This window comes from Simochromis diagramma, unplaced genomic scaffold (genome assembly GCF_900408965.1).
Source record: "Simochromis diagramma unplaced genomic scaffold, fSimDia1.1 OVJJ01000602.1, whole genome shotgun sequence".
In the NCBI taxonomy this organism is placed as follows: domain Eukaryota; kingdom Metazoa; phylum Chordata; class Actinopteri; order Cichliformes; family Cichlidae; genus Simochromis; species Simochromis diagramma.
Window position 1 is genome coordinate 8,259,006 of NW_024387040.1, and position 26,722 is coordinate 8,285,727.

At 39.7% G+C, this 26,722-nt stretch overlaps 1 protein-coding gene across 1 annotated transcript; it reads right to left on the reverse strand.

The window, feature by feature from the left end:
* Positions 1-2: 2 nt before the first annotated feature.
* Positions 3-23,210, reverse strand: LOC120741129 (tyrosine-protein kinase yes-like). The gene is made up of 12 exons (XM_040043818.1): positions 22,589-23,210; positions 12,129-12,432; positions 10,233-10,332; positions 9,604-9,702; positions 9,247-9,350; positions 7,324-7,473; positions 6,650-6,805; positions 6,059-6,238; positions 5,391-5,467; positions 4,919-5,072; positions 3,295-3,426; positions 3-1,300 (listed from the first exon to the last, which is right to left on the reverse strand). The coding sequence occupies exons 2-12, from the start codon at positions 12,421-12,423 to the stop codon at positions 1,092-1,094; spliced, it is 1,656 nt and encodes a 551-aa protein (XP_039899752.1). The 5' UTR covers positions 12,424-12,432; positions 22,589-23,210; the 3' UTR covers positions 3-1,091.
* Between the last annotated feature and the right edge of the window lie 3,512 nt (positions 23,211-26,722).

Consider the following 26,722-nt stretch of genomic DNA (forward strand, 5'->3'; position numbering starts at 1 on the left):
CACTGTGTAAAATCGCGTTTTATTGTACAAATTCCCCAGGTGAGTCTCCACCCACAACCTGCCTCCCCGGTAAACTTTGCAGTCTTGTCAATTTTATCAATAATCATACAAAATGAGGAGTTTATAAAGCCCTTCATTACAAGCTCGGTCATCAACTGGCATTAATAACAATATAATACTGTCCTGTCGAGTCCATACAGGAGCAAAGAGAAGAGCTATCATACACATCACTGCCATACAAACAACAGTTTTTGCAGAGTCACCATAAAACACGAGAGTCTGAGTTTCATCCCATCCCTGTTTAAACCGTTAAATAGACCCAGTGACACACTATACAAACGTCTTTCATGTAAGCATGTCTCTGCAGCGATTACAGTGGGATTATAGTAACCGGGGCAGTGAGGGACACAAAGAATTATGGCATTGTAATCACAAAGTCTCTTCTGGAGGATGATGGACAGCGAGGGGAAGTCTTCAAATGAAGCTTTAAATCAATGTCCGTGAGATTATAAATTCTAGGAACATATTTGTTTTTTTTAATAAAAGACAGAGTTTATCACAATCTTAATCATGTCTACTGCAACTGATGACGTGAATAAAGATAAGCCGTGTGGAATTTGGACCATCAACCTCACCCTGAGAATGTCTCCCTGTTAGGAAAATATATTATTTCTTATCAACAATTAATCATTATGTTGCATAATTTATTGTTACAGCACAAATTTGGAGGCAAATGAGTGCGACGGCCGGCTTTTCTCAGTGGGTTTTTCGTCCGCGAGGCTTCGTCACAGCTTATTTCACAGGAGTAAGAATCCCACGTGGAGTGTATCTGAAACATATCTCTGAAATCGGAAACCACAGTCATATTCAGAAATTCACACATCTAAGACTTGTGTAGTACCGTAGGTTAACACAAAATTATGAAATGCAACAAAATCTTGTGTGGACACTGGAAACAGAAAAAAAGGGAGAGAGAAAATGTAGAGCAAGTAGTGGTTTGTGTGACTGGCAGTTTCCGGTCAACTTTTTCTGGACTTGTCATTAAACAAGCTTCCTCTGGGTGCAGGGATACACAGAAGAGTCCAGTCTGGCTATAGGTTTTCTCCAGGTTGATACTGTGGCTCTGTGGCGGTGAAATAGTCCTCCAGGAAGGACTGCAGGTACTCGAAGGTTGGCCTCTCGTCGGGCTCCTTCTTCCAGCACAGCTTCATCATCTCATGAAGGGACTCGGGACAACCCTGCGGGCAGGGCATGCGGTAGCCTCTCTCCACCTGCTCCAACACCTCCCGGTTCACCATACCTGAGGTGGAGATGGAGTGGAGACAGAGAGGGCTGTAAGAGCTTTTGTTCAAGCCTTTTTTTTCCCAAATGGAAAAAGAAGAGATAAGAGGGCTCAGGAGGCTGCATGTTCCACAGAAAATCCAGAGTGCATCATTAAAATCACAGCCACCATCAACAGAAAGGATTGAAAGCCTAGCAAATCCCCTCCCTGCTGAATATCAATCTACAGCAGCAAGTCGTGATTAAAAAAAAACTATTTGAGTGTCACAATATAATGGTGCTGATGATATCCATGCTGTATGTAAAATAAATAAATAAATTAAGTAGTAATAGGCAAATCATATATCTGTACTGCAGGTGGACCCCAATACTATAAGAAATTCAGCTTGAAATTCTTCACTTGCATTTTAATATTAATTGATTTATTTATGTTAAAAGTCAATTAAAACTAAGCACCTTCTGTTACCACTTTGTGATATTACTCTTTACGCTGACCTAAATTTACTGCTCTTGTATTGACGCATTGGATCCCAGTGGCAGGAGGCTTTAACGCTTTGCACATGACTGGGTAGCATTAGTAATTTATAACCAACAGTCCATGTGGTTTATGTTTTTAAATAAACATTTTAAGGAAAAATATCACTCACTCTTTTATATTTTGATTTCAAGACAAGATTTGGGATTGCTTGGGCTCCATGGGAGTTTGTCCTATAGACTTGTGAACTGATTTGCCTATCATAAAAGTGTATTTAAAACAGAATAGATAAAGAATATTGTGACAGACCTGCCAATCGTGTAATCATTTAGCACCTTTAAACTGAGAAAAATCAGTCACAAATTTCCATCCCTAATTTTTCAATCCCAACATTACTGAAGCTGCACATTTGCTCAAATTAAAAGGCTTCATATAATTCATTTGAAATGAAATACAATCTTTTTGTTTGATTTATTACTAAAGACACCAACCTGTTAGTTAAGCTTAGCTTATAGACTTTGTCCAAAAGTAATAAACTAACTAACCCTAACCCTTGGAAGGATCCTAATTTTATATATTTTTTCCTAACACCGAGCCGGGTCTGAGTCTTTCTCAATGACAACAAACATGTTACTGATTGTTTTATGGTCTAAACTGTTTATTAATCCATGTCATGTACAGATTGCTTGAGAGTTGTCCGCCCTTTTAAACGTGATACAGCAGTCGGGCAGTGGATGACTTGGGCCTTATTTACTTGATCCTACATGCTCACCAAGGGTGTAACACATCCACAATGGCAGACAAATGAACATCAAATGGTTAGTAAATGTGTGTTTGCAAAAACCTCAACAGAATATATTGTTACATTTGAGAATTGTTCCTGTGAGGTAAGAATATGGCTACCTTGAGCTGCTACCATACCTGCAATTTCAAACATATAATTGCAAATGTATAAAATCCAGTGGTGTTTGTTCACAGAGCCCAGTGAGCTGTTTCCCCAGGTTTACCATAAATATGTGTCTATTTCTCAAAATGTCAACTTACTTCTATAATCAATTATCAGATTCTCTTCAGCCACACACCTCTAATATTAGTTTCAAGGCTACGTCACATATAAACCTGATCTGTGTGAAGGTAGCACAGAAGGCTACGGGCACTGCTCCCTGGGGCAGAATCGGTCTGGCAGATGGTTATAAACAAGAGTTGTGTTCAATCTCCTGATCGTCCCCCACCAGATGGTCTCATCTAATCTCAAATGTGCCACAGAGTCTGTGTATGTGTGTGTGTAAGGCTATCTGTGTGTGCATGTGTGTACATGTCAATACTCCCCCTACAGAGCCATAAACAACCAGCGCAGACAATGTCAGACAGCTTCACTTCATCCTCTGATATTAACAAGCACACCAGCTCAACGTCTGCTGACAGACTGCAGGCTGATCGCTCTGGTCATTAATCACTGCGCTCTGTTGGTGCACTACACCTTTTCTTCACACCAGGTATGTGTATATCTGTGTGCTAGTGTTGACCCTGTCACTTACCTGGATAGGGCACTCTGCCTTTGGTGACAAGCTCAGTGAGCAGGATGCCAAAGGACCAGACGTCTGACTTGATGGTGAAACGGCCGTACAGCGCAGCTTCTGGGGCCGTCCATTTAATAGGGAATTTGGCTCCTGCGTGTGATGGAGGAGACAGGAGAGAGGGTTAGGTGAAGTGCTGCCACTAGAGGGCATATGGGCTAATTTCTGTCTTCATTTCCAGGAAGTCACAGGAAGGTCAGTTAACCATAGTCATATAATTTGGAGCACATTATATTTTCCTACTCAGTCATACAGATTTTTTAAATAGACCTCAGAGAAAACAGGTTTAAGGGGTAACAACGAATATAAACAATACAATAAAGAACGCTGCATTTGAATAATTAAAAAAAGATATCTAAAGTATTAAAAGTATTTATTAATATATATTTCAAAAAGCAGTTTCATTTGAACGACTCTCTACCTGAGAAACAGTCCTTATGGAAATTGTGTCATGTGCACCACAAACAAAAGTTCATTGATCTCTGCCACAGTCATGAACTTATATATAGACTGTACATAAAAGATGGACACAGACACGGTAGCATCATCTAGCGTAGTAAAGTCTCAATGTGATGTTTCCCTGTCACCATCACAGTGTTTTAAAACACATGGATGTGACAGAGAAACAAAAACAAACACTGCCCTCTTATGTGTTATTAAGAACAGTATGCTCTATTGTTTATTTCACTGTAAACAGGACTATAATTTACCAAATGAATGTAATGTTGTATTCAAGTGTCTTAAAAGTAGCTGTTAACAGAATAAACCCATCTGAAAAGTGTTTACTGAGGTCATAGAGAACCCAGCGCAGTTTCTCCAGGCACGGGAGTTACATCTTTTATATACAGTCTATGAGATTAAGTGAATTTTTTTACAGCCACCATGTTTTCAGATCTTTGACCAAGCAGATGCTCACAGGTATCTTTTTAGTCTTCTGTCCCAGGTATTTAGTTTTTCTGCTCTTAAGCAGGCTATCAACTGTGCCCCACTTCCCTCAGCTAATATGCTGCTAATGCAACATTTTAGCATATTTTTGAGGACTGTGTGTTTATAAGATTATTTTTTCATCCATCTCATGATATATCGATTAGCTTCAGCTCTAATTTAGTGATTAATTACTAAATCCCAAACTAAAAATGTGAGCATATTTAGTAATTAACTCCTTTCTTTCTTTATAGCATCACTGGCAACTGTCTCTTGTTTCTACGCCACTGGTCTTCAGACTGTAATTAAATTTGTAGAGCAGTACTGTTCCCTAAGTTTCACAGATGCTTCTAAAACAAACTTCAGAAGGAAACTGCAGTCTTCAGCCTTCACTGGAAGCGTCTAAAGCTTGCTCCACTTTCTCATGAGGGTAAGACACTGCTTGCGAAGCAGAAATAGCAGAGATAAATTCTTCCAACATGTGAAGGGCAAAGCTAATAAGAGATCAAAAGAAGCATCTGGTTTTTCTTATGTTAGCCTAATTCATCATGAGGTGAGACAACCGGGAGTCGTCATAGCTGTAAGGCTCTCTCTGTTTCTGCCCTGACACCTCATTCACCTGTGACTCACACAGCCTGTGTTTAAGTGTGCGTGTACCCACCTTGCCTCGCCGTGTACTCGTTGTCCTCTATCAGCCTGGCCAAACCGAAGTCGGCAATCTTACACACCAGGTTCTCGCCCACGAGGATGTTGGCGGCACGCAGGTCCCTGTGAATGTAGTTCATCCTCTCGATGAAAGCCATGCCATCAGCGATCTTTAAAATAAACACACAAAAAAAGAAACCCAAAATGGTTAGACAGCATCTCACGTTCGCCACTTCAGCTAATAATTTTCAGCTTCTCGTACTTTCCATCACCTCTTCATGTCTGATTGATTTTCAAAGAGTAAGAATAAAAGCAAAGTGTGCCAAATCTGGGAGAGGAGGACTTGTTTACCTGAGGCTGTGATTCTTCTTCTTCTTTTTTTTTTTTTTTTAAATGTCAGAAGCTTAAAATAGAGCTCTATACTTGGCAGTGCACTGAGGTGAATTCTGCACTAGTGGAGAAAAAAAAGATACAGGTACTGGTCTCACCTTTGCAGCCATGTCCACCAGCATGACAAGATTCAAATGTCTGCCATCTCCTTCTTTGAGGAAGTCTAGCAGGCTTCCTATTAAAAGCAAGTGTGAGAAGTCATAATGGATGTGAGGGAGCTGCATAACGACATACTGCTACAGAGTGCGGAATAATAGCTTAAAGTGAATAATGCATTAAGTTGGACGGTAATTAATTTTGCGATTCACAGTGTTAGCTGATCCATGTTTCTTGTTTGGAGTTAAAGTATGGAAAGGTCAGTGTCAGTGTCTTTGTGAAATCACTGCACCCGAGTGCATCAAAGACTGCAGACACGTAGGCATGCATCTGTCACCGAGTAACCTCAGAAAATTTTTTTCTATGAAAACCTGCTGCAGCTTTCAATTACCCATTCCACTTTCCCGCATCAGGGACCCACCAGGGACCCTGAGGGACTTTCAATTTTTAAAGCATATTAATTAAAAAGCCTATAAAATTTACATTTTTCCTTCAAGGAAATCACCATGTGTAAATTAAAGAGGAAAAAAAGCAAGGGCATGTGATCCACCTGAAAAATCTACAGGCTCACACCTGATGTTGTTTTTCCTTCTCTCTAAAAATAGACCTCAGGAGTGTCGTGTAACAGGAAAACAGCTGAGTACTGTTATTCTCCAGGGATTGGCGGTACCTTTGGACATGTACTCTGTGACAATATAGATGGGTTCCTCAGACACCACTGCATACAGAGGCACCAGTTTGTCATGCCTGAGCTTCTTCATAATCTGAGCCTCTTGGAGGAAGGCCTCAGGCGACATGGTCCCCGGCTTCAGCGTCTTTATGGCTACCTTAGTTGTACCATTCCACGTGCCTGCGGAGATGGAGATGCGGGGGAGAGAAAAGCCCACAGGCAACAGGGGTAATCAGTGTTGTTAATGGGCTGGGAGCGAGACAATATCATTAATTAGGTCTTGTAATTGCTCAGACATGTGCTGTCATGCATGCGATTCTCGCAAAATATCCCTGGGATGAGCGGATACGGGCTCACGGCAAATAAATCCAGCTCGCTCTCTCCTCCTGAGAGATACGATCTCTAGAGATAAAGATGATATAACAAAAAGAGGAAGCAACTGAAGGAAGTGGATAAGTCCCCAGCTCTGACAGAGACAATAAACATAGATGGACAATGACATTTTCTATATAAACTGGGGCTTATTCTGTATTTCCCAATGTACATAAATATAGATAATTACTAAACAACATGTGGCTGCTTTGGCCTTACCCATCCAAACCTCTCCAAAGCAGCCCTGGCCCAGTTTGAGCTCCAGCTGCAGTGACTCCCGGGGAATCTCCCAGGCATCTTTAGCAAGGCCCTGGGTCTGAGGCTTGACTGTGGGGCAAACTGTGGTCAGCTTGTGGCAGAGCCCGTCAGCATGCTCTGTGACAGAGACAGCGAGAGAGATCAAAATGACACATTACACCCAGCAGTGCCACACACCAATACACACAAGTCTTTTAACCAGCAGGATTCAGTGTCGTAAAGTTTCATCCATCAGTTCGTTCCATTTGATGTGGATGACTTTAGATGCACTCATCCCAGCTGCGATGAAATATAAATGAGATGAAGTGGCTTTTTAACACACCAGAGCGCTCTCGAGAGCCAAGCTGAAATGGAGTGGGATCACAGAGACTTAACCTCAGCTCTCTTCGGGCTAAGGAGGAGGTGTGAGTTTCAAAATTATAACAGCACCATCAATTGTTATTAAAATTAAAGGCCATTCATCTCCTGTGGTAACCCTAAAGGAAGCATGGCAAACTGCGTGGCACAGAGCAGCAGCTGTGAGTAAGAGTAATTTTCAGGATAATTCCTCGAGGTATGAAGAACGACTGTGATGAATAATGAATGAGATGACACAGAAAAAGCGAGTGAGCAGGGAGTGCTGCCTGTGTACATACCTGTATAATGTTTCACAAGCTTCTGTAATGTGTCAAATTGTGCTCTGGTAGTGATGTAGTACCCCCCATTATCAAGCTTGCGGATCTTGTAGTGTTTCACATTATCTCCTTTGGATTCGTCCCAGTCCCGTATGGAAAGAGAATAAGCACCTGGAGGACATACAGGAAGTGGTTTTCATTTTTTAAGCACAACTGTGAGTGATTTGGCTTTGTTGTGGTTAAAAAACATGGCTTCCAAACTAGGATAAAGCTCTGGTTTCCTCAGACTTTTTTTTTCTTTTTTTACAGCTGTGAATTTATGTTTTCTTAGCACAAAAAAGTATCCTCCACTGCTTTGGAGACTTATGTTTCTTCCATCAGTTTCTGATGCTAAATACATCAATACCACAACAGCCTGAACACTGAAGTCAAACAAAGGGCAATTATTTTTTACAGAGAGTTCTTACCATTGCTGGCTGCTTCATTCTTTTAAAGCAGCTGCATGCTGTTATTAGTCTTCCTCATGGCTTTATGCAGATCAAATTGTGCAACTGTTGTAGGTTTTGTTCTCTTTACTATTTTAACAGTACCAGGATCTATGCATCCGTACGCGCTACAGGGTGCTGCAGAAAATGATTGCTGCCCCCACCCTTCTCACACACAGGCTAAGAGAACGCTCACTCATCTAGACGAGGAACAGCAAATATGAATCATACTTTAATCTTATTGCAAATTAGAGTTGGTGAGAAGGATTTTTTTTAAAGATTTAGCTGTGACACAAGCAGTGTTAAACTTGTGCATCCATTAATGTGACAGCATGAATTCAAATGTACTGTAGTCAAAGTCATCAGTAAGTGACCTCCGTTGCAATTCCCGAGCATGCCATGAACTGAAAACTGCTATAACACCTGCATCACTGTCCACAGTGAAGCCAGTTTTACATTGCCCCTGACCAGAATCAGCACCTTCGTGCATGACTGAAATGTACACCTGTGCACAGGGACAAACCAAATGCCTTTGGAAGAAAAATCTTACGGTCAGACGAGACAAAGAATTAGCTATTTGACAACAATAACTAGAGGTATCTTTGGAGGGGTAAAGGTAAGGCTTTCAGATCTAAGAACACTGACAGCTGTGTTCTTAGACTATCTCAAAACCCCAACTTCACTCCAAACAATAATTTATGGACTATATTTTAAAGCCGGGTCTGTGCCAGCAAATCAACCAATTTAAATAAAGAGTGGTCAAATATCCAACCAGGTTTATACAAGGATACTAAAGGCATCTGGCTGAGGTACTACTAAGGGGCTTTTGGGGTCAGTAGAGGCCATGGTAGCAACCTAAATGCTAATGTTGAAGCTTTAAAATGCTAAAATCAACAGGTAACATTGATATAGATACGTCCATCTTTTTTTAAAGACTCACTAATACTAACACTAACAACTATAACAGTCTCATTGTATCATGTCATTATAGTTGACCTACTCACCTTCCACCCAGAATCTGAAAGTGGAGTGATTTAATGTGGTGAATGTATTTCAGATAAGCACTTTTTTTAGCATTGCAAAATTATTACTTATGTCATTGTTTATATTTGCCACGAAGTCATGAAAGTGCTTCAGTTGCTATGGACTAGCATGATCCATGCAGCAACAGGATTTTCAGCCTGGACCACTTTAGTCAAAAGAACATTTCTATTTCCATTTGCAGTAGTTTATATTTGGCGATAAGTATCTGTCTTGGGTCTTCCCTGCTTTTCCCCACTTACATGTGGAAAGCTGAAGGTGGGGAAAACAGCAGCAAGAAGCAAAACCCCAGCACGACAGAGATCAATGACAATAGAAAAAACAATGAACCTGAAATGATACATCTGCAGTGACCATGCTAGATTGTAATCCATCCACGCCCGGAAACGACTCCTCCCACTTTGCTGAATATAATCACCTTTAGTAGTTTCACTTTCTCGCACCAAGAAAGTTCCTCGATGATTCCCTGGATTCAGCAGCAACCTCTCAGCATCTTTGCGTCCCATTTTACCAAAGTACCACCTGCAAAGAAAGAGCATTTGAATAAAATGCTCAGACGTGACTAAGGACTTGAATGGTTAAAAACACAAAAAACAAAAAAGCAGGAACGCATTTAATGCATTCCCTTCTTTTGAATGTCACAATCACATCATAAAGCTTTTTAAAGGCTGTTAATGTTGGATAGCGTGCTTTGTGCAATATGAGGTCATAGCTTCTTGGTGCAGCTGTCATAGCTGGAGTAATGAGGTTATAAGAAGCAGCAACAAGGTCTTACTCTTCAGCCTGGATGGAGTCAGCAGGAGCCACATAATTACTTGGGATGTAGCCTTTCTTTCCTGTGTTGATGGAGCGAGCCTCCCACCAGTCTCCTTCTCTGCAGTGTGACAGCGACACAGGAGATGAGATAAATGACTTGTTCAGTTAACACTCAACCAAAGACTGATCATCAAATAATAGTGTCACTGATACCTGGAACAGAAAAAAACTGTAAATGATTGCTTATAATTTTTGGGTAAGCCCTGTGGAAATACTTCGAAATTCTTTTCAATCTTGTTTGCACTTGTAAACCTCATTATTTGATTCAAAATCAGTCTTTAAAATGTGTTTAACACTAAATGCTAACGTCTAAATGGGACTGAATGAGACTAATCTATTTTACATTACAATAATATAACCCGGGGCAACATTTCTGCCAGAGCAGACGTGCACAGTTCCCAGTAGAAAGCTGGCATTAGGAGACAAGTGGCAATCTAAGTCATTCATTGAGGCCGACACACGGCGAACAGGTGCAGCTGTGCATTGCTGCGACAAAGAAAGGCATCTGGTAATCGCAGCAGTACTCACGAGGAAGCATTTTCATACAGGCGCTTCATAAACTGAGAGAGAAACTGGAGCGATTCTTACGTATTGTTGATGATCTGGAAACGATCTCCTTTTTTAAAGGTGAGGTCATCTGACGTTCTGGCTTCGTAGTCGTACAAGGCCACAAAGAATGTAACGCCACCTAACAACATAAAAAGAGACAAAGAATTGAAAAGAATAACATCACAGCGATGCGACAATGTTTGTGTCTTACCAGCATGGAAATATGACTGAGAATAGATGCTGTCAAGACAGACAGTGAAATTTACACACATGGTAAACAACTGCCACCGTATAAAACTGGTTTTATTTGATAGTGTTGCTTTCCATGTAATAATAAAGTTTATTAGTATATCACTTTTGAGAACACAGGTGCTCTATCTTTCCATGCAATATTTTGCCTACTGTGTAGCCATATGCCCAGACATGATATTCATATACCTACCACTGACAACAATGCTGTCAACAGTAATTCTATTATCACCTGCAGAAAGCAAATACCATGGCAGTGCCACCTTTATCCCCCTCTGAGAGCAGATAATCCATCATGGAGGAGGATTACAACCTAAATCCCACCTAAACAGGAGGGCTCTCAGGATCGCTGTAAGCTGTGTGATCAGAGCCGATAGTTGTTATCGCCAACAACTTCAAATAACAACGACCGGCATTAGCTGTGACACCGTAAAGCCAGATCAGCATGCTGACCAGGCTAAGCCTAATATTAATAATGTTTGCATGTTTTATCCCATTTATGTTTTACTGTAATACAAATTATGTTTACTTTGCATTTCAGCTCCTGACCGTCTCAGCATATGTGATGGGAATTTTCTATTTCATAAAGCTCTTTCAGTTTATGTCACTGTAACATTCAAATCAATATTCAGGACATCGAACTTGGGCCAGCGATGTGACAGCTAAAAGTGGACTGCATTAGTACAAAACAAAGAGGACGTAATGTTGATGAAATAAAACTAAAGCCTGATTTAAGGCAGATTTATGATCCCATGTTGGTGTCTGTTTGCTTAACTCTTCAGTTACACAGTCAAGGATTATGAGACGCATCTACCAAAAAGCCAACAGTGAAAGATCTGTTCTCCATTTACGAGAATATACATAAACATATATCTATATACATGTCAAAAGCTGATTGATTGAAGGTGGACTGAACTGAAAACATCAGGATTTCTATCTTCTCTTCTGCAGGGAATAAGCAGAAGGACCAACATCAACATAGGCAAGAGCCACTACAGACAGTATAAAACATGGAAACTGGTTCTGAATTGGAAAAATTGAGTCAATGCAGGAATTACTTAAAACTGCACTCTATCTGAAGATCACTAGATGGTGACAGGCCATAAAAAGACTTCCAGTCCTATTGAGGTTTGCAGACACGTGACTGCTAACCACATGACATTAACTTGTCCACCATTTTGGACACATAGCAATCATGGTGACAATGTAGGATCAAGTGAATAAGTGCAACACAAACTGCAAACGTGGATCATTTTGCTTCAAAGTAAAGCTTGCACCTTTTGAAATACGCTAGCTTTAGTGTTGAGGCACAACTTTTATTTTTAAGGTTAATTTTCTTCATTTTTGGTTTGTGGTGCACTTTTTTGAGTTTTTCTAACACTCGGCTAGTAGTTAGCGAGCATTTGCAGAGAAATGCGATCACCAAAATGTGCTTCTATACCAATAAATATTTCCCTAGCAACCGGGTCTAATACAGTGGACACATTTTGATGTGCGCATGACATCAAATGAATGTCTGCAGTTGGTGTTAGACAGAAGCAACATGTAGACATCTGTCTGCAAAGCTCTCCATAGGATGTACATGTTGAGCTTTAAATAATAAAGATATAAGTAAACAGTGGTTTCATTTTGCATGAACACCATTATCAGTGCAGTATTGACATCACGCAGTAAAACTCTACTCACTGGGGACGGAACCAGAGAATGAGTTGGACACAGGACCGGAGAAAGAAGATGACGTTCCTCCAAAGGGAGTAATGGCAGATGAAGAGCCACCAAACGGCGTGAGGGTGTGGTTGAAATTTACTGCCCCCGAGCCAGAGGAAGATGAGGGAATTTGACTCTGCTGCAGCTGGGTGGGTTCTGGTCCGTAGTGACCGACGTGAGGCGTGGTGGCGGTATTGGTGTCAGATGCCTGGGAGTTCTCTGGCTGATACTTCATCGTCTGGCCTTTGTCCTCTTTGCTCTTTATGCACCCCATCTTCTCACCCTTGAGAAAGAACACACAACAAGAAGATATTATTTCAGTGTAAACAGAGGAAGAGGATGAGACAGTATAGATGGAGGGGCTGAGGGGCATATAGGATTACTGACTACAACATAAGGTCTGCAGGAACTGGAACAAGCATTATGAAATAAAAATGTATTGACCTGATATGATTATGTGAATCATTTTATTGTTGTTAAAACCTCTAAGACTATAAGCCATGTGGTAACTGGGACATATGGATAAATGTAAAATCCGATTTGAATCACTCAAACAAGGCCATGTAGATAAAACTGTGCAGTTGTGTCATTTTCACTATTACCATCTATTACTTGATGCTCCTGTTCCATCAAGAGACTCTGTAAACAAATAACAGATTTTATGCTATTTAAATCTACTCCACATTATATAGGGAAATGCATATTTCTTTGGAGTATCTACATTTATGCCTTGCTGCAATTCAGACAAGTCTGTATGGGGCCCTCCATCCATGGATGGTTACCAAATGGGTTCAACATGCCAAAGATCCAGAGGGCCAAAGTGTCACAGTCCTAGGCATTTCTATGAAGTGACAGTTCATGCCTTTTATTAAAAATCAATCAAATTACAGCAAAGAGTAGCAGAAGTATCATAAGACACAAAATGACCACATAAGACCTCAGGCATCCTAATCGGGTGCCCGAACCACCTGATATTTTTCGTTTCGATGTGGAGTAAAGTCTCTACTCTGAGTCCCCAATCAACCCTTGGTGGAAACTCATTTCTGCCCCGTGTATCTGCAATCTCACTTTTTGATTAATTGAGGTTAAGAATGTAGACTGACATATCATAGCTTTGGGTTAATCAAACCCCTCACTTCTGAACCAAACCCCAAGATATTTGTGGCAACAACTTGTCCCTGACTTGCAGTGGGCACTTAAATCTTTTCTGGCCAAGAAACATGGCCTTAGACTTGGAGGTGCTGATTTCCATTCCTTGGCTAAGAACTACTCCAGAGCAAGTTGGAGGTCACCACCTGATGAAGCCAACAGAACCACATCATGCGCAAAAAGCTGAGATGTGACCTTGAGGCCAGATAGGGAAAGTGGAAATCTTCTGCTACTTGGCTATGTCACAGATTATGTTCATAAAAGCTACGTACAGATAAAGGCAGCCTTGTTGGAGGCCCAATAGCCACTATAAAGAAAATTAAAGAAACCATAAAGAGACATCGTCGGATAATCACAAAACAGACGTAAAAATTAAAAGAATAAAATGATTGCAAAGAGAAAAAGCAACCAACAAATACTTACAGCGACACAGAAAACAGCATAAACTGACCAGAAACAAAATGCAACAAAACCACTAAGAAACACTCAAAGCCACACAATCATATTACAAAGTGATACAAAATGACAGCAAAAGGAAATTACTACAAATTTGATTATAAATGAGCGACACAATAATCTGTGTCGGACAAAACTGTGAGTCATTTTCGTGTCCGAGCCTGAGATTCCTGGATTTTGTGTCTTTGTCCGGGCATCTTGGTCCTCTGCTTTTTACACGTCTCTGCCAAGTCGTCTACCATTTCACAATCTATCAATGCCTCAGCCTGACCACGCTGGAAGATTTAAAGCATTGATGTGTCTCTATCGGCGTGGTTGTCATTCCTCTTCCTAACATAATTTGGATGGAGTCACACTGAGGCATTCTTTTGTGGAGTGAAGGCCTGGAAAATGTGGAGACAATCAGATACGCTCGTAAAGAAGTCTGAGCGCTGGGAGATCAGAACGGTTTCATTTGCCAAGAACAACGGCTGAACGCAGAGTAGGAGCTGGTTTACTGACACTCCAAGACAGTAAAACAAAAGAGGTAAAAGATTTTTATAAAGAGCTGATATGTTCAGCGTGGAAGTAGACTAAACACAGCGCTACTGAGCAATACGGCGGCACAGTTGGTTACAGCAGCGCACTGAATTACAGGGCAGTGATTGTACAATCATCAGTGAAAGAGGATCTACTGGTGCAGTAATACATCTCTCTTTGATTTTGTAACAGTGGCCTTGATGTTGGGAGGTGGGAGGGATTTGTCCTCATCGTAGAGGGAGGTTCATAATCAAGAGTTCATCGAGTTCTTCAGCTAAACTGCCAAAGAAATCAACAAAACGGGGACAAACCGCAGAAACCTTCCAAAGATTCAGAACACTTTGCTTAAATAAAACTGTGCAAATTGCAGGTTGCAAGTCATGCTGGGTACTGGTCGTCTTCCACAAAACATTTTTTATGGGTGGTCAGTTAGTGGAGTTGTGTCAGAAAGACGGATTTCTTAAAAACTGCTTCAAATGAATATGTCGGTAAATCTGATCTCAGATTTTAGATCTGCAGCTGACATGCTGAGAATGTTGGCATGGAAAAAAAAAAAAACACTTTTCTGAACCAAACTTTCCTTTAACCTCGAGACAAAACCAGTGTCACGGAAAGCAGAGGGCTTTGCTCAGTGGTCGACTCGGGTGGCCTTGTATTTCACATTTAGACAGATGGGTGCCTGGCCCGCCCGGTCAGCAGTTAAGCTATCACGCCGTAAAATACTGGCCGGCATCCCGGGAATATCTGCACTTTAGAAATGTTTTTCCTTCCAAAAATAAGGCCTCAGTCATTTCATAAAAGTGACGTCAGTCTCCCAAAATTATCATAAATACTGAAGTTGAGAGATTTAAAAATAAAGTATGTCTCTTTTATTTTTATACTATACCAGAATGCTGTTAAATAATTACACATCACAGTTTTTTTGGTCAGTGTAGTAATGTAGTGAGATAATGGATTAATAACTTATTTGTTAAGATGATTTCTTTTCTGCTTTGGAAAAATCAATTTTGTAGAAGGAAAGAGGAACCAAGAATCGGCCATAAACGCGATGCCTTCAGTTCACATGTGATCTTTGTTTAACATTTTCACCATCCCTCTGATAAAGCTACAAAAAAATGCTCCTAAAAGTGATTTTAAAAAAATCAGTGTGTTCAAAGTTTAGTCTTTTTAATCAATGCTACAAGACTTATTTTTTAGCATTGAAGGGTTTCAGTGCTGGTCTGACAGCTGTTGAATTTGTCTTTCAGTTGCTGGGTGGATGCTTTGATCTCTCTGACTACATCTGATCAGATATCTGATCAGATATCTGATCAGATGTAGTCAGAGAGATCAAAGCATCCACCCAGCAACTGAAAGACAAATTCAACAGCTGTCAGATGTCTCACAGATGCTGTTTACGCCACAGTTCATGCGTGAAAGTGGTCACAGCTTTTGTATTTGGGCTTTGATGATAAACTGGATATTTTAAACTACATTGTTGCACACACGTATGATATATGATATTCTCATATGATAATATCATATAATTGTTCTTTTTGTAGGATTTTACACAATATTGGGGAAAAAAACCTACACCTTCCTGAACCTGGATTTTGAGTGAAATTAATTTGTCAAAAATGAGACAAAACTCACAATAAACAAAGTCAAAAATTAGTTTTTTTAAATATAGCATGTTCATTTCATTTTATTTTTTATTAATATAGCACAAATACTGACTCAAATCCGGCATTGTGGCAGCCAAGTTCTGTAAGTATGCACTTTCTTGTTTTTTGTTAAGGGTTAGGAAACATTAGCATGCTTTAACAATAAACTAAGATACCAAACATAGAAAATATTTCTTGCAAAATACCAACATGGACTATTTGGTTAGCAATTAGATTAAATCACAGTGGTTGATAAGCATGGCTTCACAGTGCTTTAGTCTTCATAAAAAGAAAGATACTGAGTTCATTAGGTAATTGTTAAAGTTAGCATGCTGTTTGCTTTTCGATACAATGATCAATAAGCTGATCAAAAATGAAAAGTGTTAACAATAATCCTAAATTTGATTTATGCTGTTAAAAGTTTAACAACAAAGCTATCAGCCTGTTGACAGTACATTTAAGGTTCTGTACTTTAAGCTAGCAAGTTAAATTCACTGAAATTCCCATCGGATACTGAAAGGAGTTTATCTGTCAGCACACACTCACTTCCTCATCCTATTTGTATTAATACAGAAGCAATAACTATGATATATGGTGTTTAACTGAAGGCTGGGCTATAACTGCAGTGGAGCATACTAAACAGATAGATTCCTATCTCAGTGTCACAATATCCTTCCAAAACCCCAATGATAAAAACTCAGATACGATTCCTGTTACTGGTTGTGTGAAGAAAGAAATGTTATGAAATGTAGGGTACAGGGAGAGTTTTGCTGAATGCTTGTGCTGAATGAGGAGGGGGCCAAACGGGCTCATAGCCAGCTTTACCAGCTTAAATTACTAGGAGGATTATGAGGATGGTGGATTTAACTTAAGAGGATAATAACAGAAAACAAAAAAAAGAGGAGTGACCACCGGTGGCAGTAGCTGAAACACTGAAGACTTCTGACTCTACAGTCACTTTGGCCTATTAAATATTTGTTGCGTTCATGGGCTTCTCACATGAGCAGAATTATGAGGGCTATCAGCTGAAGAGGAGGCTCTTAAGGGCTCTTTGCTGTGACGATACAAAGAGGACTGGCTTTGCCTGAAGCCTCTAAATCAGCTCAGTTAGCTCTCTGTCAGTCTGCCAGTCATCACATACTGACACCACAGGCTTTGTCTACACTGAAAATCGAGAGCTTTAGGAGAAAATATGGCACAAAAATAAAAGATGCAACAGCAACAATGTTAAGGCCAGTGAGCATGCATAGCTGTCATGAACCCCCCCCCCAAACCTCCACAATCACAAGAAAAATCACACTAACATCAAAATGCCTCACTCTCTCTTGCACTCAGCGCAACACAAGATCTGTAGCAGAATCATGAAGCCAGAAGGAAAATCTGCCTTGCTGCTAATTATAGTAACTTACTCTAATTGCGGACAACATCCCACTGCCCCCAGGATGCTAACATGACCTACAACAGCATGCAAACACGAGAAGACTCCCAGTAGCACCAGTCGGAGCCATAAAGGAACAATGAGAGAGGAAGGTGAAGGGTTTAAAAATGGGGAAGCTTACATGTCAGCACATGCACATATAAACCAAGGCCCCTTTTACTATCTGATTGGAAAGGTTTGGTGCTATTGTCTAAGGACTGCTATGTTCTGACAGACAGCCAGAAGATCAGTAAGTAAGAAAGCTTGACATATCACTAGATGCGGGCGGATAGACCCAAATATCGACAGTATCGATACCAATGCTGGTACTGGATTGATACTAGTACGATAGGACTGATACTTTGTTTTTATCCTCTGAGTTCAATATCTAGCTGACTGAATTGTGCTAAATAAGTGAGAAATAAAAAAAATGCACCTCGAAAACACGTCAGAACCTTTTTGCGTTGACTTTCACATCTATTTTATTTACAGCATGTACACATTTAAACAACAGAAGCTGACCCAAAGTGCTTCAGAGACAGCCACGTTAACCTGGCTTTATTAGTAAAAAGTATCAGTGTCGCTATTGGTGTTGATATGGAATAAAAGCTTTTTCATTTGGTACAAAAATGCTCTGCTCAGATTAAAGATTGTCATTTTCCAGCCCAACAAACTGAGAAATTATCTATATATCACTTGTATATCACCAGCAGAAGCCTTTTCTGTAGCGTGAACGACAGAGAGGTGAAAAATACCTGCAACACAGAAACATAAATATGTTTTCCATCACTGCTGAGCTTCCTTCTGTTTCCACAGAGTCTCAAAAGACCCAAAGACTAGACACTATCTCTGTTTAATATTCCTCTTCCAGCGAGGTCAGATTGCCAAGTGAGCTACTGTGGCACAGACAGCTGACAGGGGATTCGGTGAGTTGCTCAAGGACACATCAACAAAGCTGATACTTGCCGAAACCTGCCTGCCTGCATGTGAGAGCTTCTCGGCGCTCCCTTAGACTGTCAAGTATTACAGGAAATACATAATAAACCAAAAAAACGACTATTTTTGGACATCTGAGGCAGCTCCAGATGTTCCCCCGAGGGACTGCATCCCTCCATAAACATCTGAGATTCAGACAGCAACTCAGACCCTTAACCTTTTGTATTTAGCGTTTTCAAGCTTTCACTCTTTTCTCGAAGAACTCTTTTGCCTGCTTTGTTTCATTTGTGTATTTACGTAAGCTAACGTGATCTGAGTTTCAGTTAAAACCCATCTCCTGTTTTTTCCATGATCTCTTGTAAGACTGATAATTCAAACCTGAACATTTCTTATCAGCGACCTTCTTTTGGCTTCCTTCCCTGACTCTGACCACAAAGTGATAATTCCACAGAGGCTTCACAAAACGCTGATAAGACAGAGAGGAGAGCATTTTTCCGTCACTCTCTTGGATTATACTGAAGAGTTTTACAGGGATCACAGTTCAGAGTGTTTAAGAAGGCTGCAGAGACAATGTTTAGATGAGTAAGCTGAATGTGGAGGAGTCCCATGATCAGAAACCAGAACAAAATCTGATTTTTACCTATTACTGCTACAGTAATGCCTGGATTTGCTGTTTTTTTATGCTTTTATATGAATTTTAACTTGTTTCTTTTGGTTTTTGTATTGTTAAATAGACCAAAGAGTCACTCTGAAAAGAACTGATTGCTTGCAAAGAATAACCTGCAGCATTACACAAACTTTTATGAGACATCCCCATCAAAAATCCAATTCAGAACTTATAATCGGACAAATTGTTTCATGTTTTTTTTTAATTTTATTTAATGTGAGAGCTGCAGTTGTTGCTAGTTTTTACCCATGCTAATTCAATTCACTGTTATATGCACATTCCTGAAGCAACCGGTATGATAATAAGGTACAGCTTAACAACTTGCACATATAAAACACATTGAACATAAAACATGCTGTAAATAAAATTCAGTGAAAACGCAGCGCTTCTAGTCAATTTTAAAACATTTTAAACCAAACACATAACCAACCAGGTTAGGTTAGGTTACCATGGTGATTTAGCCACTTTAGTGACACAGAAAACTCCGACTTTAACCCCGACATAGCTCGCTATCACACTAATCTTGCTTTGTAGTACAGACCTCACAACTGTGTTGGTGTTTCATCTTTTGGATTATGTTTAAAGCCATTATCTTACCGTAACATGACTGCGTGTGTTTATTTAACAAAGAGTCCGTCCAAGAAGTGTGTGTTGTAGTTTTTGAGTGATACTAGTAGTTTAGCAGCCAGTACCTCTCAGTATGAATAGATAATGTTTGCTGATAACCTAACACTCAAGATTCCCATCTAAATATGGTCACTTCTGACTCCAAAAAGCAAACAAACAATATGGTGGGAGTCAAAATGCTGAAACTCAAAAGAGGAATCCTCAAACCACTGCATACATATTTAATATATGGCTACAAAAGGAGTGTCTGCCTGCTACCGTGGCAATAAATAGAAATAAATCTGGATTTACCTCTTTCATTAGATGTTTTTTTCTTTTAATTTTCAACTTTTTGAAGTATTTGCATATGCAGATATGATACATGAAAGTGTTGCTAGCCTGATAAGTTACCCAAGATAAAGCTGTGCTAGTGAAGTATAAATTATTACATCTTCCTTTTGCATGCCATGCATTATACATGAATTGAAGCCTGATTCTAAGATATTCTAAGATACAGTAAGACTCTCAGTAGTTTGAACAGGCTCAAATCCTCTGAGATTTAGATTAACTAGATCTTGATAGTTGGCTGGGTGAGAGCTTGGCAGCTTAGCTGAAGGGTAGTATGGTGGCGTTTTCCTCCTCCATCAGTCATCAGAGGTCTTACTGAAATACTGCCCAGCATCTTGCCGGGCAGCTGTTAGCTACTGTCGCTGCGGATGCAGACTGGGCGGGTCTGTGGAGCTTTAATGGGCTTCAGATCTTCAACAGATGCAGCCTGCGACATTCCTCTGATGCCAAAGAGTTAAATCTGGGTCTGGAGAAACGTCATGTGACGGTGGAGATCTGAAGCCCCGCAGCATCAAGAGAAACATCAATAAATGGTTCATAATGAGATTTACTCTGCACTGGGTGTCGAGTTCTGTTGCAAGCGTGCTCACAGTAAGCTGATCCTGAGGCTTACAACACTTTGACATCGATCTGAGAACAAGTTTAGCTTGAAGAGCCTCCTCGCTCAGCAGTGTTTGACTTCAGTCCAACAGAAAAAAGGAAAAAGATCAGTTTTGGTTATTTACATTATTATCATAACTGACTTTATTTAACCTGTCTCAAAACTTCACTGAACAGCTTGTGGTTGTGCTCATGTCAGTTACTGTGCTGCCAGAGAATAGACATCACACATTTTTCAGAATAAAAGCTCTCATGAGAAATCCTGAATGGCGTGCTATTTTTGGGAATCATCCTTTTGCCAGCACATAACAGGACAGATTGTTTTAAGTGTCAACATCGAAAAACAAAGGGTGACTCCAAAACCCCCAATACAGCCTAGGTTAGAGTCTTCTTCACTGAGATAGAAACAAAAGCTGTATTTGACATGTGGACTGTGGCATTAGCAGAGTTTAGGAAACACTGGAGCGCTTTGTTCGCAATATCAGAACTCACTCTCCCTTACAGACTGCTGATAAGAGGGTAACTCTTAGATATTTGTTCATGCGCCTTCTTTTTTCACGCATGGAGAGCACTGCTCTGATTTCACTCCCTCACATGCTGGAGAAAGAAGCGAGTGAAGTGCTGAGTTTGAAAAAGAAAAAAAATAATGAAAAGAAACATTCTTAGAGTGGTGAACTGATTTGACACGCTAGAAGATGACCTTATTAACCAATCATGTGATGAAATTCCAAAATTTCACATCTTCTACTATTAGTATCTTCGTTCAGTGAAGACCTTAAAGAAGGGGAAGTTTCATGTCAGTCAAAAGAAGAAATGGCATCACTTCAGGTATCCTGAGCTATAAAGAAAACAATATTTTGCTGTTAAGCCCAACATCAGTCTAAAAACACACAAACTAAATGATCCACTGAGTATTTTCTCTACAAACAGATCAGCCTGGAAACTGTCAACTGTCTTTTTAACCCTCTGACATCCAACCCATCCTAGGTGTTCCGAGAACGCTGATGCTGTTGCATCACCACTGATGACTCAGACCATCAAACTGTAGGAATTGTGCATTAAAAACATCAAAACAACAGCTGCAAACTTCAACAAATGAATCAATTCAATAAGTACTTCTAGCAGCTTCGGTGGTAACATTAAAAGCTGTAACTTTTTAATGTCTTCACAGGAACCTTCCAGGGGTGAAAGATCACACTCCAAAGCCCGAATAACAACACAACTGCCTTCTCTCCAACCTCGCCAGACCTTATAAGGATTCAGAGCTGCTATGATTCACTTACATAGTTGTGCAAAAGTGCAGAGCTGTTCAGGATATGACACCACACCGAGTCACTTGAAGTCTTAACAGTTTACAGACTTCAAAGAACATGTGTGCAAGTAAAGCCCGTGTCCTAAAAGTGGAGACTGAAAGGTCGGAGTGAGAGAAGAATAAGCAACCCCTCAAAGTGTGACTCAGCTGTTAAATGAGTGACTCTGCATCACAAAAAGAACCCAAACCTCTTCCTCTTCCTCCTCTTCTTCTTCTTTCTCTTTAAACCCATCTTTATCCGAATCCAGCACTGTGGAATCAACTTTTCTCAGTTATTTAATCTAATTAACACGCTGACAAGTGAACACATAGAAAATGGGAGAAAATAAGGATTTAATCCATTTTTTCTCACACGGGTTTTTGGCAATTAATCTCTAATTTACCACTATAATCCCACGATGACAATTTAAGACTCGTGTTTATGATAATTAAACCGTGAAATGATCATTAGACCCCTGCTATTTTATCAAACTGCAGAACACTCAGCTTGTGTTACTTTGATTATTCATCTGCAATCCAGTATACTTATACCGTATTCCTCTGGGACTGAAAGCATGCCGACTGCTCGCTGATGTCCTATAAAATGACACAAAGCGGCTGGTTTGCAGGATAAAGGAACATTCACACACTACATAGAAAATCTACAAGCATGTCTGTGTTATTATTGGACATCTAATTTCCTTTGTTGACAGCCCAGACAGGCGAGCAGCTGCGCTTCGGCCCATCTTTATCTGATCCCGCTGCTCTGACAAAGACCACTTTTCTTTTTTTCCCCTTTTCATTTACCTTCTCAAATCCGAGTCCTCGGTGGGTGTTTTCTCTTTCCCCCCTCTGTTCCCCTCGAGTCAGATCAGCAAAAAGCAAAAGAAAAATATCCGAGTTATTTCAAACGGAACCGAGTCGCCTTCATCCCCACTTTACGCATCCAGCAGAGTCAACTGTGGTCAGATTTTTTTTCTTTTTCTTTTTTTTGTGAAGTTAAATCAAAGCAGCTTAAGTGTTGCAGTCTTGGAGAGGATGGCGGGGGCGATGGAGGAGACGGTCATTGTTATCAGAGCGGACGGGTCAGCGAGGATGAGTCCTGCATCGGCATGACAGTGATTTAAAAAAAAAAAAGCAAAGAAAAAAAAAAGTGAGACCCTGAAGTATCCCAGCGCTTTGTAGCCTCCACTTCCTACTACTAAACTTCCATCAACCCCCACACAACAACATGGCCGACCCAGCCTGCGGGACTGGAGCCACACAGCTGGAGTTATAGACAGAGATCCGTCTGCTGCAGCTGGTCTGAGATCAGCCAAGACAAGAGATGATGACTGAGGGAGAGACGAGAGAGGAAATAAGAATAGAAAGAAAAGAAAGACACAAAATCAGGCGACTAAGAACAGACCGGTCCGTGAAGTGAAGGAAGGCTTCCTTTACAAAAGGGACTAAATGTGCAGCGCTTTCAATCACAAATACAGGTCTTGGACCCCCCCTGCTGGTTGATCATCTCTTATTACAGTTCAGGGGGAGAACTGCTCGGCGTATCACACCCGTTGTATCACGCTTAACTTTCACAGGGATGCATTTCACATAATATGGTGTTACGATAAGCTAATTTGTATCACTTGCCTCCCACCATGTTTACGCTTTAACCCTAAAAAACGTTTATCGTTTAAAGTTCGCTCAACGTTTTACTGAATGTATTTTTTTTAATTAATTGCATTTTGTTCTTTATATTCTTTTCTTAATGACGCAGAAAGACAATCGTCAATGCAAAACTACAGTGTCAGTATGGCTAATAGAAATATTCTACGTGGTTCTGTGCAGTGTTGCACTCAACCTTGCCACATTTATATGATCTAGGTTTAAAATGTTAATATAACTCAGTTTATACCAAAGACAGAAGTGAGGATGTTGATTAATTCGTTGTGATTCAAATAATAAAATTAGCTACATTTAATCTGCGGAAACAGGATCTTATTTGTTCCATTCCTACTGATTAAAAAAAAGTTTTAAGGTGAAATGTTTCTGTTTATTTGAATCCTTTTAACAGTACTTAGTGAAACATTTCGGCATACGTTTGTGATTTTCACATGGTTTGTCTGTAAAATGTGAAGCTCTTGTATTGCAGTGGTAATTCTATCCACTTTAATGGACTATTGTTATCAATGTTCCCTCTAAACTGCGCGCGTGCGCAATTGCGCACTACTGGCACGGTCTCTGCGCACAGAAAATTTGTGTTGCGCACAGAAAAAAAAATCTAACCTGATTTGAAATTAAAATTAAAACTTTAACAATTCTGTTTTGCAGTGTTAGTCAGTGAGTGACTGGCTGCTCCCGTATGGGATTAGAAAGGTGCCACCTTATCCCATAGTCCAGCCAATAATGCGATTCACGTTCATCTATAGGCAGCTAATCAACGTCGTTGACAGGCTATGACAGCGTCCTTATGTGCTGACACCGGTGTTTTAGCTAGCAAAGCGGCTGATGTGGAGTGAAGCCACGTTGATGACGTGTACAACCATTGGAGATGTGAGCAGGACAGACGGAACAATTGACGGAAAAAGTGTGGACTTTATACCAGTTTTTAAATTGTGTTGATAGGCCACGTAACACCAGAGTTATGATTAAAAAAAATATGCAATGTTTGGTTTTCTTCCTGAATACTATTGTTGTTTATATTTACTGCGGGAAGAAACGGTAAAAACGGCGTTTTATAAGGAAAACCTCGAAAGCACTCTCTGCCTGTGAGCAAACCCCTGCCCTCAGCCTTTCCTATTGGTGGAAAAATGTACCATGTCGACCAATCAAAAAATGATATGGCAACATGGTATTTAGTTGTTTAGGAAGGGGGGAAGTTTTAGGAGTGACAGCGGTGTTTTGAGCTGTGACAGATTTGCGACGTTTAGCACAAATCTTGTGTAGTTAGTGTGTAGTGTAGTCAGTAGTTTTGTTGTGTGTGTCAGAACAATGAGGCGACTGCTGAATGTTACAGGTGTTACAGGAGTGATACATCTCCTGTTGTCAGGCCTGCAGGTACCAGGCTGTTGTTCTCCTTTATCTCATAGTGGACAGAAATTATTTTTTGGAGTGACACAAATAATTTGTGTGGCATCAAATTTGATGCAGAACAGCTGATTGTTCTGTAAATAGTTTGAAATGCTTATTTAAAAAACCGCTTTGGCTGCATTTTTAGGTAAACAGCTGCAAAAAACGTTGTTGTTTGCAAAACTCAGTTACTTTTTTGAAGAAGTAACTATATAATTAATTGCCCAACATTGGTCATTATTTACTGTATTTTGCAGACAGAGAGTTACAGGACTCTCTCCCAGACCCACAGACTCAACCTCATAATACAAGTCAGAGCTTTATAAAAAAAATAAATAAATAAATAAATAAATAAAGTTTTGTTTTCAAAATTTTCATTTTTTTTTACATTTTCATTGTAAGTGGGCTAAAGCAGTTAATTAAAAGTCTAACATAAATGTAAATACTGTAATCTGATTATTTTAATAAACCATGTGACTTGGATGGATGTGATGCTGGCGTGACCACAGTGCACACGTCTGCTGTTGCTCAGTTTGTGTGTTCGCTCAGACACATGAAAAATTAGAGGGAACATTGATTGTTATTATAATGAACACTCCTGCCTCCTTTTTTACACCATTAAATTAACCACAGGATGTCCTTTCTCTTCAGTTTTGGACTCCTCTATCTTTGCCTCCTACATATGGTACATTCCTATTTTTAACACTTTTATAATGTAGTACAAATCCTATATTAATTAGGTTTGGCAAGAAAAGCAACAGCACCTTGCGATTAACCTAAAGATAAGGTGATTAAATATTAATATACTTAATTAGTAATGATACTTATGAATGTCTTTTTCTGCATAACAGCTTTACTTTTTGAGTTTTTTCATGTTGAACCTTCTAATTACTGCTTTTTGGTGGTTAATACAAGGAATACAAACCATCCTGCTTTGGTTAGTCTATAGTCATTCTATCTTAATAACCCAAAATATATTTTTTTGTGTGAGAAAAATTACAAGTGTTGATAGTATTCAAATCAAACCTAACTCTTTATATGTTCCTATTTTAAGTCTTATTATCACTGATTCATTAGAGGGTTGATGATTCACGCCTCACACAGGTTCCCAGTCCTGAAATTGCTTCCTCGTCACACTTTGTAAATTCATTATATCACTCAGCTACTTCAGTTAAATGTTTTTTTTTTTGTTGTTGTTGTTTTTACTGGAAGTCAGTTGAGGCAGATAGTTTTTGAACTCATTTAGGCATACAGGAAGACATTCAGCAGTAGTAGAACTACCACCATTATTCATTAACCATGTTTCCAAGATTATCACATGTTTCTATTAAAGAGTTTTTCAAACTTCTTGAAGGTTAAGAACAAATGTACTGCATAAACCTGAGAGGTATTTTTGGTGCGTTTCATCTTTTATTCATTATTTATTCATTATTTATCCTTTATCCATTATTGATAAGCAGTAATTAGTGTTTATTGGTGGAGATCTTTGTTAATAGTCTAATAGTTAAAGAATATGATCATGCAGAAATAGGCATTAATATGGGATTAATGATTGCAAATAAAATGTGAGTGTACTACTACTGTGTGTGAAAACAAGCAACTCGATACCTGATTTTCTGCTTAAAAAGTAAAAGTAAACATAGCTGTTCCTGATAAGTGCAACTGGAAATAGACGGTGCATAAATTATACTCGTGTCTGCTCACAAGCATCACTGTTCTTTGCTATGAAGTGAGAGAGATGCTTCTCCTGAAGTAGTGAAAGATATGATTTCTATTTCATTTTTGGTTTAGAAATTATAAAAATAAATCAAAATGTTGTTTCGTGTATGTAAACCACACAGTGATTAGCGCTGCTGTCTCACAGCAAGAAGGTCCCAAGTTCAACTCCAC

Excerpts from the sequence above, each read along its gene's own strand:
- LOC120741129 (XM_040043818.1), bottom strand. The coding sequence starts at position 12,423 with ATGGGGTGCATAAAGAGCAAAGAGGACAAAGGCCAGACGATGAAGTAT. Across the intron at positions 7,474-9,246 it reads AGAAAGTGAAACTACTAAAG|GTGCTTATTCTCTTTCCATA; the intron begins GTGATTATATTC and ends TATGTCCTCCAG. Across the intron at positions 1,301-3,294 it reads AGGCAGAGTGCCCTATCCAG|GTATGGTGAACCGGGAGGTG; the intron begins GTAAGTGACAGG and ends TCTCCACCTCAG.